The 15,227-nt window shown below is 36.9% G+C and overlaps 1 protein-coding gene across 1 annotated transcript in view; it reads right to left on the reverse strand.

The window, feature by feature from the left end:
- The window catches only part of KPNA5 (karyopherin subunit alpha 5), a 49,237-nt gene that overhangs the window by 16,719 nt on the left and 17,291 nt on the right, over positions 1-15,227 (reverse strand). The window contains exon 7 of the mRNA XM_069599185.1: positions 14,934-15,022. Coding sequence (XP_069455286.1) covers positions 14,934-15,022 — 89 coding nt within the window. The remainder of the gene's footprint in view (positions 1-14,933; positions 15,023-15,227) is intronic.

Here is a 15,227-nt window from a genome sequence, read left to right on the forward strand (position 1 = left end):
TGTTTCTCTGTTTTGACCTGTCTGGGTACTCCCTGAAAGATTGATGAAGGGTGCTTGCCTTTGTTTTGCGTAACTGGGAGTTCCCTCATTATGATCAACAGCTGATTTGTCATCAAAAATCATGGAGGACAGAGGCAATAATATACTTAAACTGCTGAAAGAAAACTATCAAACAAGAATTCTATATCCAGCAATATACCCTTCAAAAATGAAGGAACAACAAAAGCTGAGAAAATTCCATCATTAGTATATTCACTTTATAAGAATAACTAAAATAACTAAAATGTCCTGAAATAAGATGATAACTAATAACTCAGGACTGTGTGAAGAAATAACAACACTAAAAATAACTACACAGGTAAATATAAAAGACAATATTATTTCATTCTTGGTTTATAATTTCTTCTATGATTTAAAAAATATACACATAGAGCAGTAATTACAAATCTATGTTAACAGGCACACAAGGTAAAACAATGTAATCTGCAACAACAGTAACTTATTGTAAGAGATATAAGGGAGCAGAGCTTTTGCATCATACTGAGACTAAAGTGGTATAAATTCAAAGTTAAAGATGTTCATTGTACTCCTTAGATTTAAAAAATACAACCAAAAAATATACTAAAAAAGAAATGAGAAGGGAATAAACACAGTATATTATTTTTAAAAAGTCAATAAATGCAAGAGAAGGCAAGAAGGAAGGAACTAAGGAACAAAAAAGGTTTAAGGCCTAAGACACATAGAAAACAACAAAATGGCAGACGTACTTTCCCATGAGTAGTTTTACTGAATGTAAACAGACTGAACTCTTGAATTAGAATTAAAAGGCAGTGACTAGCAGCATGCATTAAAAAAAAATAAAAAAAACAGTAATTCATGAGCCATCTGTAATGCACTCTACAAGACACTCATTTTACATTCAAAGATACAAACAGGTTGAAAGTGAAAGGATGGAAAAAATATTCTGTGCAAATAATAACCCAAAGAGAGCCAGCATAGCTATATTACTATTAGAAAAATAGACAAGAGAAAAACTGTTTAAGAGATAAATAACATTACATGCTGATAAGAATGACAATCCATCATGAAGTTTTAACATTTAGCAACAAAGCAAATTGTACAAAGCAAAAACTGACAGAATTGAAGAGAGAAATAGACAGCTGTACCATCATAAAGGCCTTAATATAGTTTTCAGTAATAGCTAGAACACTTAAACAGAAGATCAATAAGAAAATAGTGGACTTCATCAACACTATACATCAACTAATAGTAAGACACCTAACAGTCTATGGGGACACAATGAGTTGGACACGACCAAGCACAGCACATACAACACTCTTCTCATTAACAGGAGAGCATACATTCTTTTCAAGTGCACATGGGATATTCTCCAGGATATACCATATATTAGACCACAAGATAAATCCTATATATTTTTAAAGATTGAAATCATACAGAGAACAATGGAATGAAGCTAAAAATCACTAAAAGATGAAAAACTGGAAAATTCACAAATATGTGGAAATTAAGTAACATAATCTTAGACAACCAATTAGTCAAAAAAAGTCACCAGGAAATGAGGAAATATTTCAGAATAACTGAAAATGAAAACCCAACATACTAAAACTTACAGAATTCACTGAAAGCTCACAGAGAGAATTATAACTGAAAACACCTACATTAAACAAGATATCAAATAAATAACATAAACCTTCATCTTAATTAAGAAACTAAAAAATCTGCAGCAAACTAAACCCCAAGCTAGAAGAAAAAAGGCAATAATAAAGAGCAGAGATAAATGAAACAGAGAAGAGAAAAACACTAGAGAAAATGAACTCCATCAAGAGTTGACACTTTGAAAGAAAAATCAACAAAATAAACATTTACCCAGACTGACAAAGAATAAAAGACTTAAATCAGGAATGAGAGTTAGGGATATTACTACTTACCTTTCAGAAACATAAGTAATTACAAGAGAATACTATGAACTATAAGCCAACAAATTGGATAATGCAAAGGATATGAACAATTTCTCAGAAACACATAAACTACCAAACTGATTCAAGAAGAAACAGAAAATCTAAATAGATATATAACAATTAAAGATAATGAGTAATCAAAACCCTCCTAATAAAGAAAAGTCAAACACGAAACAATTTCACTGGTAAATTCTACTAAACATTATAGAAGAATTAAATCCTTCTCAAACTCTTCTAGGAAATAAAAGAGAACATTCCTACCTTATTTTATGATGCCAGCATTACCCTGATACCAAAGCCGACATGACAAGAGTGTGTGTGTGTGTGTGTGTGTGTGTGTTACTAACAGATACAAAAAAATCTTCAACACAATTCTAGGAAACTGAATCCAGGAAAATATTAGAAGAATTATATACTATTATACTATAATTATATACTATTATATACTATGACCTACTGAGATTTATCCTAGGAATGCAAAGATGGTTCAATAAACAAAGACCAAACAATACATTCACCACATCAACAGCATAAAGGAAAACAAAACAAAACGTGATCATGTCAACTGATGCAGAACAAGCATTTAACATTTAACATTTAACAGATCCCAACACCTCTTCATGATAAAAACACTCAATAACCTAAGACAAGGAAACCATCTCAATAAGTAAATGATATTTATGAAAACCCACAGCTAACATTATTTTCAATGGTGAATGAGTGATAAAAAACATAATGTCGCCACTTTTATGCAACATTATGGTGGCTCACTGGGTAAAGAATCTGCCTGTAGATTCAACTCACATATGGATGGTCAATGCCTTTTCACCAAAGGTATCAAGATCATTCAACAAGGAGAGAAGAGTCTCTTTAAGCAACCATGTTGGAACAAGTGGATGTCCACATGTATCTCAAGTCACACAAAAAAATTAGCTCAAGATGGACCAAAAATGCAAATGTAAGAGGTAAAACTCTTAGAAGAAAACACAGTGTTTCATGACCTTAAATTTGGCAACAGTTTTTTACGTATGACACTGAAAACATAAGTAATAAAAGAAAAAATAGATACTACTGGACTTCATCAAAATCAGAAATTATGTGAAAGAAATTATCAAGAGAGTGAAAAGAAAACCCACAGAATGCAAAAGATATTCTAAAATCATCTATCTGATAAGAATCTATCCAGAACACATTCTTACAACTCAACAACAAAATGACAATTGAATTTAAAAATATGCAAAGGACTTAGGTATTTCTCTAAAGAAGATACACAAATAGCAAACAAATGTATGAAAAGATATGCAATGTCATTAGGAAATGTAAATCAAAGCAAAATTAAATACCACCTCATACCCACTGCTGCTACTGATAAGTCACTTCAGTCGTGTCCAACTCTGTGTGACCCTGTCCCACCAGGCTCCCCTGTCCCTGGGATTCTCCAGGCAAGAACACTGGAGTGGGTTGCCATTTCCTTCTCCAATGCATGAAAGTGAAAAGTGAAGGTGAAGTTGCTCAGTCGTGTCCAACTCTTCGCGACCCCATGGACTGCAGCCTACTAGTCTCCTCCATCCATGGGATTTTCCAGGCAAGAATACTGGAGTGGGGTGCCATTGCCTTCTCCCCTCATACCCACTAGGATGGCTTTAATCAGAATAACGGACAACAGAAGATGGCAGAGGAATAGGACGGGAAGACCACTTTCTCCCCCATAAATTCCTCAAAAGATCCTTTGAATGTTGCGCAACTTCCACAAAACAATTTCTGAATGCTGGCAGAGGACACGAGACACCCAGAAAGGCAACCCATTCTCTTTGAAAGGAGGTAGGACAAAACATAAAAGGAAAAAAAAGAAGATTTAGGGATGGATATCTGTCCTGGGGAGGGAGTTGTGAACGAGGAGAAGTTTCCACAGTAGAAACCCTCTCAGAGGCAGGTCTGTGGGGAGTTTTGGAATCTCAGAGGGCAATATAACCGGGAGGACAAAAACCAAAAACCACACATTATGTGCCTAACCACCACTGCCAGTGGAGAAGTAGCCCAGGGGCTTGCTGAGGCTGGGTTGTATCATCAGACAGGGCCTAAATGCCCTGAGGACAATATAAAGGATCTAACATGAGATAGCAACCAAAACTGTGGGATCTCCAGAGAGACAAAAAAAAAAAAAAGAACTTTCCCAAGAGGGGCTCTAAGGCCTATGTCCTAGACAGCTGCGAATAGGCCCCTCCTCACCCCTACCCAGCCTGGAGGTAGAGAGGCAGCCAGAAGGCAAGGGCGGCCCCAGAGATCAACATTTCAGCATCTTCCACCAAACTGAGCGGGCACCCAGTTGCTAACCACGTCTTCCTGGGATCCTGGGTGGTTGACATCCACCAGGAGGATCGCAGCCTGAGATCAACTCCCCAGAGGAAACACACAGACCACCTGAAACGGTGCCATTGCAGTGCACCTGGGAAACCAAGCGCCCGGGACCAGGGAGGTGATTCAGACGCACGCACGGCCCATCTGGGACGGTGTGCTCGCCAAGCACCTGGTCACCTGAGCTGCTTGGACCTGGGAAGGGCACAAATGCATGCCAAACTGGGTCTGTGCCCTTGTGGAGTACCCAAGAACCTGCGTGGTTTAGACCCGGGAAGTGCATGAAACACAGGGTCCACTTGGGACAGTGACCTTGCAGAGTGCCCTGGAGCCTAAGCAGTGTAGACCCAGGAAGCACATGCTGCTTTGGGTTGTGGCAAGCTCAGTGTGGTCCATATGCTGCGACCACTCCCCCGACACCAGATATTTGTTTGCAGTGTCCCTCCCTCCCCACAACTGAACAAGTGAGCCTAAATAAGTAACCACCTTTGCCCCCTTGTGTTAGGGCAAAAATTAGACACTAAAGAGACTTGCAAATAAAGGAAGCCAAAATAAACAAAGAGGGAACCGCTCTGGAAGTGAGAGGTACAACAGATTAAAACCCTGTAGTTAACATTAACTGCATTGGAGGGGGCCTATAGACCATAAGTTGACCTTGAGTAAAAGCTGGAACAAGGAACTATCTGAAACTGAACTGACCCACACTGCCCACAACAGCTCCAGAGAAATTCCTAGGTATATTTTTACTATTATCACTTTTAAATTTTTTTCAAGTTCTTTATTATGCCTTTAACTTTCACTTTGATAACCTACTATTACCTTGCAAAAAAAAAGACCCTATTTTTTAAGCAAATTTCATATATATATTTCTTTTAAAATTTTTGTGATTGATTTTGTTTTGTAATTTTTATATTGTATTTTTGAGAGTCTAACCTCTATTCTAGATTTTTATTCTTTGCATTTTGGTATTTGTTAATCAATTTTGTACATCTAAGAATCTAATCTTCAATATCCATTTTCACTTAGGGATGTAATTACTGGCTTGACTGCTCTCTCTCCCTTTTCTCTCCCAGGTCACCTCAATCTCCTTACTCCCTCTCCTCTTCTCTACTTAACTCTGTGAATCTCTCTGGGTGTTCTGGGCTGTGGAGAACACTTAGGGAACTGATTACTGGCTAGACTGGTTTCTCTCATTTTGACTCCCCGTCTTCTCCTCCTGGTCACCTCTATCTCCCTCCCTCTTCTCTTCTCTATGTAACTCTGTGAATCTCTCTGGGTGTTCTGGATTGTGGAGAGCACTTAGGGAACTGATTACTGGCTAGACTGGTTTCTCTCATTTTGACTCCCCGTCTTCTCCTCCTGGTCACCTCTATCTCCCTCCCTCTTCTCTTCTCTGTGTAACTCTGTGAATCTCTCTGGGTGTTCTGGATTGTGGAGAGCACTTAGGGAATTGATTACTGGCTAGATTGCTCACTTCCTTTTTGACTCTCCCTCTTCTTTTCCTGGTCACCTCTCCCTCCTACTTCTTCTCTTCTCTATGTAACTCTGAATCTCTTTAGGTGTCCCTTGCTGAGGAGAATTGTTTCACCATTAACCTAGATGTTTTATCATCTGTGCTTTATGGATGGAGAAGTCTTGAGGCTACTGTAAGAGAAGGACTGAAAGCCAGAGGCAGGAGGCTTAACTCTAAAACTTCAGAACATTAGAGAACTCCTGATTCCAGGGAACAGTTACAGACAACAGCTCACCCAAAAGTCTCCATACCTACACTGAAACCAAGTTCCACCCAAGAGTCAACAAGTTCCACGGCAAGACATACAATGATAATTCTCCAGCAAAGCAGGAACAAAGCCCTGAGCATTAAAAAACAGGCTGCCCAAAGCCATGCCAAACCCATAGACACCCCAACACTCACTACTGGGCATTTCATTGCACTCCAGAGAGAACAGATTCAGGTCCACCCACCAGAACACAGATACAAGCTCCCCCCAAGCAGGAAACCTTGACAAGCCACTAGTCCAACCCCACCCACAGGAAGCAGACTCCACAATAAAGAGGAACTATGAACTTCTAGCCTACAGAAAGGGCACCTCAAACACAGCAATCTAAACAAAATGAAAAGACAGATAAATATTCAGCAGGTAAAGGAACATGATAAATACCCACCAAACTAAACAAAAGAGGAGGAGACAAGGAGTCTACCTGAAAAATAATTCAGAATAAATGATATTGAAGATGATCCAAAATCTTGAAAACAAAATGGAGTTACAGATACACAGACTACAGACAAGGACTGAGAAGATGCAAGAAATGTTTAACAGGGACCTAGAAGAAATGAAGAAGAGCCAATCAATAACGAATAACGTAATACTGAGGCCAAAAGCACCCTGGAGGGAACCAACAGTAGAATAACTAAGGCAGAAGAGAGAAGTGAGGTGAAAGACAGAATTGTGGAAAAATGAAGCAGCGAGGAAAAACGCAAAAAGAATTAAAAGAAATGAGGACAACCTCAGAGACCTCTGGAACAATGGTAAACGCACCAGCATTCAAATCACAGGTATCCCAGAAGACGAAGACAAAAAGAAAGGGCATGAGAAAATACTTCAGGAGATAATAGTTGAAAACTTCCCTAAAATAGAGAAGGAAATAGGCACCCAAGTCCAAGAAAGCCAGAGAGTCCCAAACAGGATAAACCCAAGGTGAAACATCCCAAGACTCATATTAATTAAACTAAGGAAGATCAAACACAAACAATAAAACTATTAAAAGCAGCAAGGGAAAAGCAACTAGTAACCCACAAGGGGATCCCCATAAGGATAACAGCTGATCCTTCAACAGAAACTCTTCAGGCCAGAAGGGAATGGCAGGACATACTGAAAGTGATGAAAGTAATGAACCAGTGATGAAAGAGAAAAAGCCAGATTACTGTACCCAGCAAGGATCTCATTCAGAGATGAAGGAGAAATCAAAAGCTTTACAGGCAAGCAAAATCTGAAGAGAATTCAGCACCACCAAACCAATTCTTCAACAAATGCTAAAGGATCTTCTCTACACAGGAAACACAGAAAAGGTTTATAAAATCAAACCCAAAACAACAAAATGGCAACAGGATCATACTTATCAATAATTACCTTAAATGTAAATGGGTTGAATGCCCCAACCAAAAGACAAAGACTGGCTGAATGGATATAAAAACAAGACCACTATAAATGCTGTCTATAAGAAACCCACCTCAAACCAAGGGTCACATACAGACTGAAAGTGAAGGGCTGGGAAAAGATATTCCATGCAAATGGAGACCAAAAGAAAGCAGGAGAAGCAATACTCATATCAGATAAAACAGACTTTGAAATAAAGACCATGAAAAGAGACAAAGAAGGACACTACATAATGATCAAAGGATCAATCCAAGAAGATGTAACAATAGTAAATATATATGCACCCAACATAGGAGCACCTCAACACATAAGGCAAATGCTAACAAGTATGAAAGAGGAAATTAACAGTAACCCAATAATAGTGGGAGACTTTAATACCCTACTCATACCTATGGATAGATCAACCAAACAGAAAATTAGCAAGGAAGCACAAGTTTTAAATGATACAATGGACCAGTTAGACCTAATTGATATCTATAGGACATTTCACCCTAAAACAATGAATTTCACCTTTTTCTCAAGTGCACACAGAACATTGTCCAGGATAGATCACATCCTGGGCCATAAATCTAGTCTTGGTAAATTCAAAAAAACTGAAATCATTTCAAGCATCTTTTCTGATCACAATGCAGTAAGATTAGCTGTCAACTACAGGAAAAAAAAACTATTAAAAATACAAACATATGGAGGCTAAACAATATGCTTCTGAATAAACAACAGACCACAGAAGAAATCAAAAAGGAAATCAAAATATTCATAGAAACGAATGAAAATGAAAACACGACAATCCCAAACCTCTGGGATTCAGTGAAAGCAGTGCTAAGGGGAAGGTTCATAGCAATACAAGCTACCTCAAGAAAAAAGAGAAAAATCAAATAACAACCTAACTTTTCACCTAAAGTAACTAGAAAAAGAAGAAACGAAGGACCCCAAAGTTAGCAGAAGGAAAGAAATCACAAAAATCAGAGCAGAAATATATGGAAAAGAAACAAAGGAGATATAGCAAAAATCAACAAAACTAAAAAGTGGGTCTTTGAGTAGATGAATAAAATAGACAAACCATTAGCCAGACTCATCAAGAAAAAAAGGGAGAAGAATCCAATCAATAAAATTAGAAATGAAAATGGAGAAATAACAACAGACAACATAGAAATACAAAGGATCATAAGAGACTACTATCAGCAACTATATGCCAATAAAATGGACAACTTGGAAGAAACAGGTAAATTCTTAGAAAAATATAACTTTCCAAAACTGAGCCAGGGAGAAACAGAAAATCTTAACAGACCCATCACAAGCATGGAAATCTAAACTGTAATCAAATATCTGCCAACAAACAAAAGTCCAGGACCAGATGGCTTCACAGGTGAATTCAACCAAAAATTTAGAGAAGCACGACCACCTATCCTACTCAAACTGTTCCAGAAAGTGGCAAAGGTAAACTCCCAAACTCATTCTATGAGGCCACCATCACCCTAATACCAAAACAAGACAAAGATGCCACACAAAAAAAGAAAACTACAGGCCAATATCACTGATGAACATAGATGCAAAACTCAAGAAAATTCTAGCAAGCAGAATCCAACAACATATTAAAAAGATCACAAATCATGACCAAGTGGGCTTTATCCTAGGGATGCAAGGACTCTTCAATATTTGCAAATCAATGTGATACATCACATTAACAAATTGAAAGAAAAGCCATATGATTATCTCAATAGATGCAGAGAAAGCCTTTGACAAAATCCAACAATCCATTTATGATAAAAACTCTCCAGAAAGCAGGCATAGAAGGAACATACCTCAAAATAATAAAAGCCGTATAGGATAAATCCACAGCAAACATTATCCTCAATGGCAAATAATTGAAAGCATTTCCCCTAAAGTCAGGAATAAGATAAGGGTGCCCACTCTCACCATTACTATTCAATATAGCTTTGGAAGTTTTAGCCACAGCAATCAGAGAAGATAAAGAAAAAAAGGAATCCAGATGGGAAAAGAAGTAAAAGTCTTCCTGTTTCCCTATGACATGATCCTCTACACAGAAAACCCTAAAGACACAACAAGAAAATTACTAGAGCTGATCAATGAATATAGTAAAGCTACAGGATGTAAAATTAATACACAGAAATCCCTTGCATTCCTATACACTAACAATGAGAAAACAAAGAGAAATTAAGGAAAAAATCCCATTCACCATTGCCAATGAAAAGAATAAAATACTTAGGAAAACCCTGAATAGCCAAAGCAATCTTGAGAAAGAAGAATGGAACTGGAGGAATCAATCTGCCTGACTTCAGACTATACTACAAAGCTACAGTCATCAAGAGAGTTTGGTACTGGCACAAAGACAGAAATATAGATCAATGGAACAAGACAGAACGCCCAGAGATAAATCCACAAACCTATGGACACCTTCAGAGAAGGAAATGGCACCCCACTCCAGTACTCTTGCCTGGAAAATCCCATGGATGGAGGAGCCTGGTAGGCTGCAGTCCATGGAGTCGCTAAGAGTCAGACACGACCGAGTGACTTTCCTTTCACTTTTCACTTTTATGCACTGGAGAAGGAAATGGCAACCCACTCCAGTGTAATTGCCTGGAGAATCCCAGGGACAGGGGAGCCTGGTGGGTTTCCGTCTATGGAGTTGCACAGAGTCGGACACAACTGAAGCGACTTAGCAGCAGCAGCAGCACAGACACCTTATCTTTGACAAAGGAAGCAAAAATACACAATAGAGAAAGACAATCTCTTTAACAAGTGGTGCTGGGAAAACTGGTCAACCACTTGTAAAAGAATGAAACTAGAACACTTTCTAAGATCACACACAAAAATAAACTCAAAATGGATTAAAGATCCAAATGTAAGATCAGAAACTATAAAACTCCTAGAGGAAAACAGGCAAAACACTCTCTGACATAAATCATGGCAAGATCCTCTATGACCCACCTCCCAGAGTAATGGAAATAAAGTCTATGTCTGACGCAGGATGCAGCATGCTTGGGGCTGGTGCATGGGGAGGACCCAGAAAGATGTTATGGGGAGGGAGGTGGGAGGGGGGTTCATGTTTGGGAATGCATGTAAGAATTAAAGATTTTAAAATTTAAAAAATAAAAAACTAAAAAAAAAAAACAACAACAAAAAAAACAAAAGAAAAAATAAACAAATGGGACCAAATTAAATTTAAAACCTTTTGCACAACAAAGGAAACTATAAGCAAGCTGAAAGACAGCTTTCAGACGGGGAGAAAATAATAGCAAATGAAGCAACTGACAAAGAATTAATCGCAAAAATATACAAGCAGCTCATGCAGTTCAATACCAGAAGAATAAATGATCCAATCAAAAAACAGGCCAAATAACTAAACAGACATTTCTCCAAAGAAGACATACAGATGGCTAACAAACACATGAAAAGATGCTCAACATCACTCATTATCGGAGAAATGCAAATAAAAACCACAATGAGATCCCATCTGACACAGGTCAGAATGGCTGCTATCAAAAAGTCTACAAACAGTAAATGCTGGAGAGGGTATGGAGAAAAGGGAACCCTCTTAGACTGTTGGTGAAAATGTAAACTAGTACAGCCACTATGGAGAACAGTGTGAAGATTCCTTAAAAAACTGGAAATAGAACTGCCACATGACCCAGCAATCCCACTGCTTGGCATACACACTGAGGAAATCAGAACTGAAAGAGACACGTGTACCCCAATGTTCACTGCAGCTCTGTTTATAATAGCCAGGACGTGGGAGCAACCTAGATATCCATTGGCAGATAAATGGATAAGAAAGTTGTGGTGCATATACACAATGGAATATTACTCAGCTATTAAAAAGAACACATTTGAGTCAGTTCTAATGAGGTGGATGAAACTGGAGCCTATTATACACAGTGAAGTAAGCCAGAAAGAAAAACATCAATATAGTATATTAATGCATATATATGGAATTTAGAAAGATGGTAACAATGACCCTATACATGAGACAGCAAAAGAGACACAAATATAAAGAACAGACTTTTGGCCTCTGTGGGAGAGGGCAAGGGTGGGATGATTTGAGAGAAAAGCACTGAAACACGTATATTACCATATGTGAAATAGATGACCAGTTCAAGTTCAATACCTGAAACAGGGCAATGAAAGCTGGTGCACTGGGACGACCCAGAGGGATGGGATAGGGAGGGAGGTGGGAGAGGGGTTTGGGTCGGGGGGACACATGTACACCTATGGCTGATTCATGTCAATGTATGGCAAAAATCACCACAATACTGTAAAGTAATTAGCCTCCATTAAAATAAATAAATCAATTAAAAAAAAAGAATAACAGACAACTGTTGGTGAGAAACTGGAACTCTCACACATTGCTGGTAGAAGTACAATGGTGCAGCTACTATGGAAAAATTCTGGCGATAAAAGGTAAAGACAGCATTAGCACATTACCCAGCAATTCCACTGATAGGTATATACCTAAAAAGAATTGAAAACGCTGGTGTTCAAACAAAAACCTGCACACAAATGTTCACAGGAGTACTACATATATACAGTAACCAAAAGGTGGAAATAACCCAAATGACCATCACGTGATGAATGTACCACAAAATGTGGTATATCCATATAATGGAATATTATTTAATTGTAGGAATGAAGTACTGATACATTCTACGATATGAATGAACCCTGAAAACCATATGCTAAGTGAAAGAAGCAGACACAAAAGGTCACACAGTGTATGATTTCATTTATGTAAAATATCCAGAATAGGTAAATCCAGAGAGACAGAAAACAGATTAGAGGTATCCAAGTACTTGGAAAAAAGGGTATTGGGGCTTCTGTTTGGGATGACAGAAAGTTCTAGAACTAGATAGTTGTTCTGGTTGAGAAACACTGTGAACATACTGAGTGGCAGTAAATTGTACATTTTTAAATGGTAAATTTTTTATTGCGTATATTCTGTCACACAAAAAATATGCTCTAAAAGTTTTGCTATAAAGAGTATTTGAAACCTCCTAAAACCATAATTCATTTAGAAATAAGTTAGTTATACTGACTTACTACATCAAGAAATGACAAAGTATTATTTATTTTTAGTATTATTTAGTAGTATTTATTTTCAGTAAATACTTTTGGCTTCACAGGCCTTCCTCTGTTGCAGCCACTGAACTCTGCTGATACAGCATGAAAGCAACCACAGACATTAAGTAAGCAAATTGATGTGATCCAGTAAAATTTAATTTTCAAAAACAGAGGACAGGCCAAATTTGGCATGAAGACTGTACCTGGCCAAGCTGTGATGCATATTATCCTCCTTGTATTAATGGGAGTATTATGAGAAATTACAAATCTTTTCTTGTCCAAATTTGCTGTATTATAAATTAAAGTTGCATTAAATTAAAACAACAAAGCTATATCAGTATATTGGGATCTTCCCTCGTAGCTCAGTCAGTAAAGAATCTGCCTGAAAGGCAAGAGAGCTGGGTTCGATTCTTGGGTTGAGAAGATCCACTGGAGAAGGAAATGGCAAACCACTCCAGTATTCTTGCCTGGAGAATCCCATGGACAGAGGAGCCTGGCAGACTACTATCCACAGGGTTGCAAGAGTCAGACACGACTTGGTGACTAAATCACCATATCAGTATATAAAGTCCATAATAGTAAAAGCTTTACATTTACTGAGAATCAAAATGCAGAACTGATAAAACTGTATTATATTGATAAAAATTTTATACATACTTAACACATTAGCTAAATGTTAATTTAACTGCAATGTGAACTACAGATTATCCATAATCTTCTTAAAGTTAATACCATTTTTCCTTTTGATCAACCACGGTGAGAACATCTTGACATACCTTCCTTCTTGTCGTCTTTCTCAATTTTTTAATGAAACTTTGAAAATTTCTAAACCTACTCTTTTTCTGAAATTTATTATGTTTATAACCATGATTCAATAGCTGGGTACTGTTTGTTTCTCATTAGACCTTTGTTTTTTAGTTTGGTTTCTTTTGTCATAATTAAAAGATCGCTAAGAGTTGGGCACGACTGAGTGACTTCACTTTCACTTTTCACTCTCATGCACTGGAGAAGGAAATGGCAACCCACTCCAGTATTCTTGCCTGGAGAATCCCAGGGACAGAGGAGCCTAGTGGGCTGCCGTCTATGGGGTCGCACAGAGTTGGACACGACTAAAGCAACTTAGCAGCAGTAGAACATTTAGAGTAATTAGAACTAAGAAATGCTTACTTACCATTTCACAAACCATTACCAACTTTAAATATTAACAAATAATAAATGACCCAAACACAGAGAGCAAAGAATATGGCCTAGAGACAAAGTAAAAAGAGAAACCAAGTGCTCACAGTTAATCTACAAACCATAAAATCAGGCCAAAAAAACCCTAAGTTGAAAATTTAAGAGATACTTTTAGCAGTATGAACATCAAAATAATTCTGATATTGAACCCTAAATCAGTATTTTCCTTTATAATTGGACTAACTGCTCAGATATTATTTTGAATAAGCCCAAAGTAAATGAAATCACAAGTGGTTCAGTGGCCTGAACATAGTTAAGTACTCAGTGTGAGTTGAGTGAAATGATGCTGAGAAATCCATTTTGTCCATGGAAAGTTACACATTCTAAAACAATAAAATATATTTTGCAAAACTGTATCTAAAAACATATTCTTTCTGTTTGTATCTAAAAACAAAACAAAATTGTATTTAAAAACATATTCTAATTTCTAAGCTTGGAAAGAATGGCAAATGGCACAGAAATGGTAAAATTTTCCCTTTCAAAGTATCTCCTCAATTACTTTTTCCTTTTTCACTATTTGCCAATGGTATTTAGCCTAAATAAAAATTCTCTCAGTAAATGATAACCAACTTGGATAAATAAACCTATCTTTCAAATAATTTTATGTCATTTCTGTAAAGAACCCTATATTATGGGGAGCTTCTTTTCTTAAAAAAAGTATTAGAAAAAGGAACCACTAGCTGAATCATTTTAAGTAAAATTCTAATTCTGAAAAAATTTCTCTGTTCTCTGAACATTTCAAAATCAAATATGAAAATCTGACAAGTTCAACATATCATCTGTTCATCCACTCAATATTATCTGCTTTAGTAACTAAAATTTTTAGTGTATTAAAAACTACTACTTATCCTTGTTCTCTAGAATAATTGTTTTAGCACAGTAGGCATCAAGTAAGCAATGGATGCTGTGAAGTGTGGCTTAAGGGAACATAAAAGACAGATATGATACAACCAGAAATTTTCTTTGTTAGTTTTATATAATTTCAAGCTATTTCAGGCTTGGCCAAACATAAGCAAAATTTAAAAGTATCACTGAAGAAGTAAATGTGTATGTAGAAATATAGTGTACAAAATAGTCTGCTTTTCCAAAAGTTAATAGTATTTAATTGTGATAAACTTAAAGTACTTACTCTAAAAGAGGTGGAAGTATTTCACAATTCAAAACAAAATCTCTGCATTCTGCATTGTCACCAGCAATATTACCAAGTGCCCAAACAGCCTTCAAAAAATAATAAAAAATATTCTTTTACAACAATATCTTAAATAAGATTCTCTCTTAAGAATGAAATGTTATTGTAAAAGGAAAAAACTGGTTAAGTTTTCAAGATGTTAAAAAAAACATGCTAGTAGACAAGAAAGGAAAACTTCAAAAGTATCTTTAATAATATTCTTAGTCAAATTAAAATACAGGGCATTTAAAAATT

Source organism: Ovis canadensis, chromosome 8 (assembly GCF_042477335.2).
Source record: "Ovis canadensis isolate MfBH-ARS-UI-01 breed Bighorn chromosome 8, ARS-UI_OviCan_v2, whole genome shotgun sequence".
Lineage (NCBI taxonomy): Eukaryota > Metazoa > Chordata > Mammalia > Artiodactyla > Bovidae > Ovis > Ovis canadensis.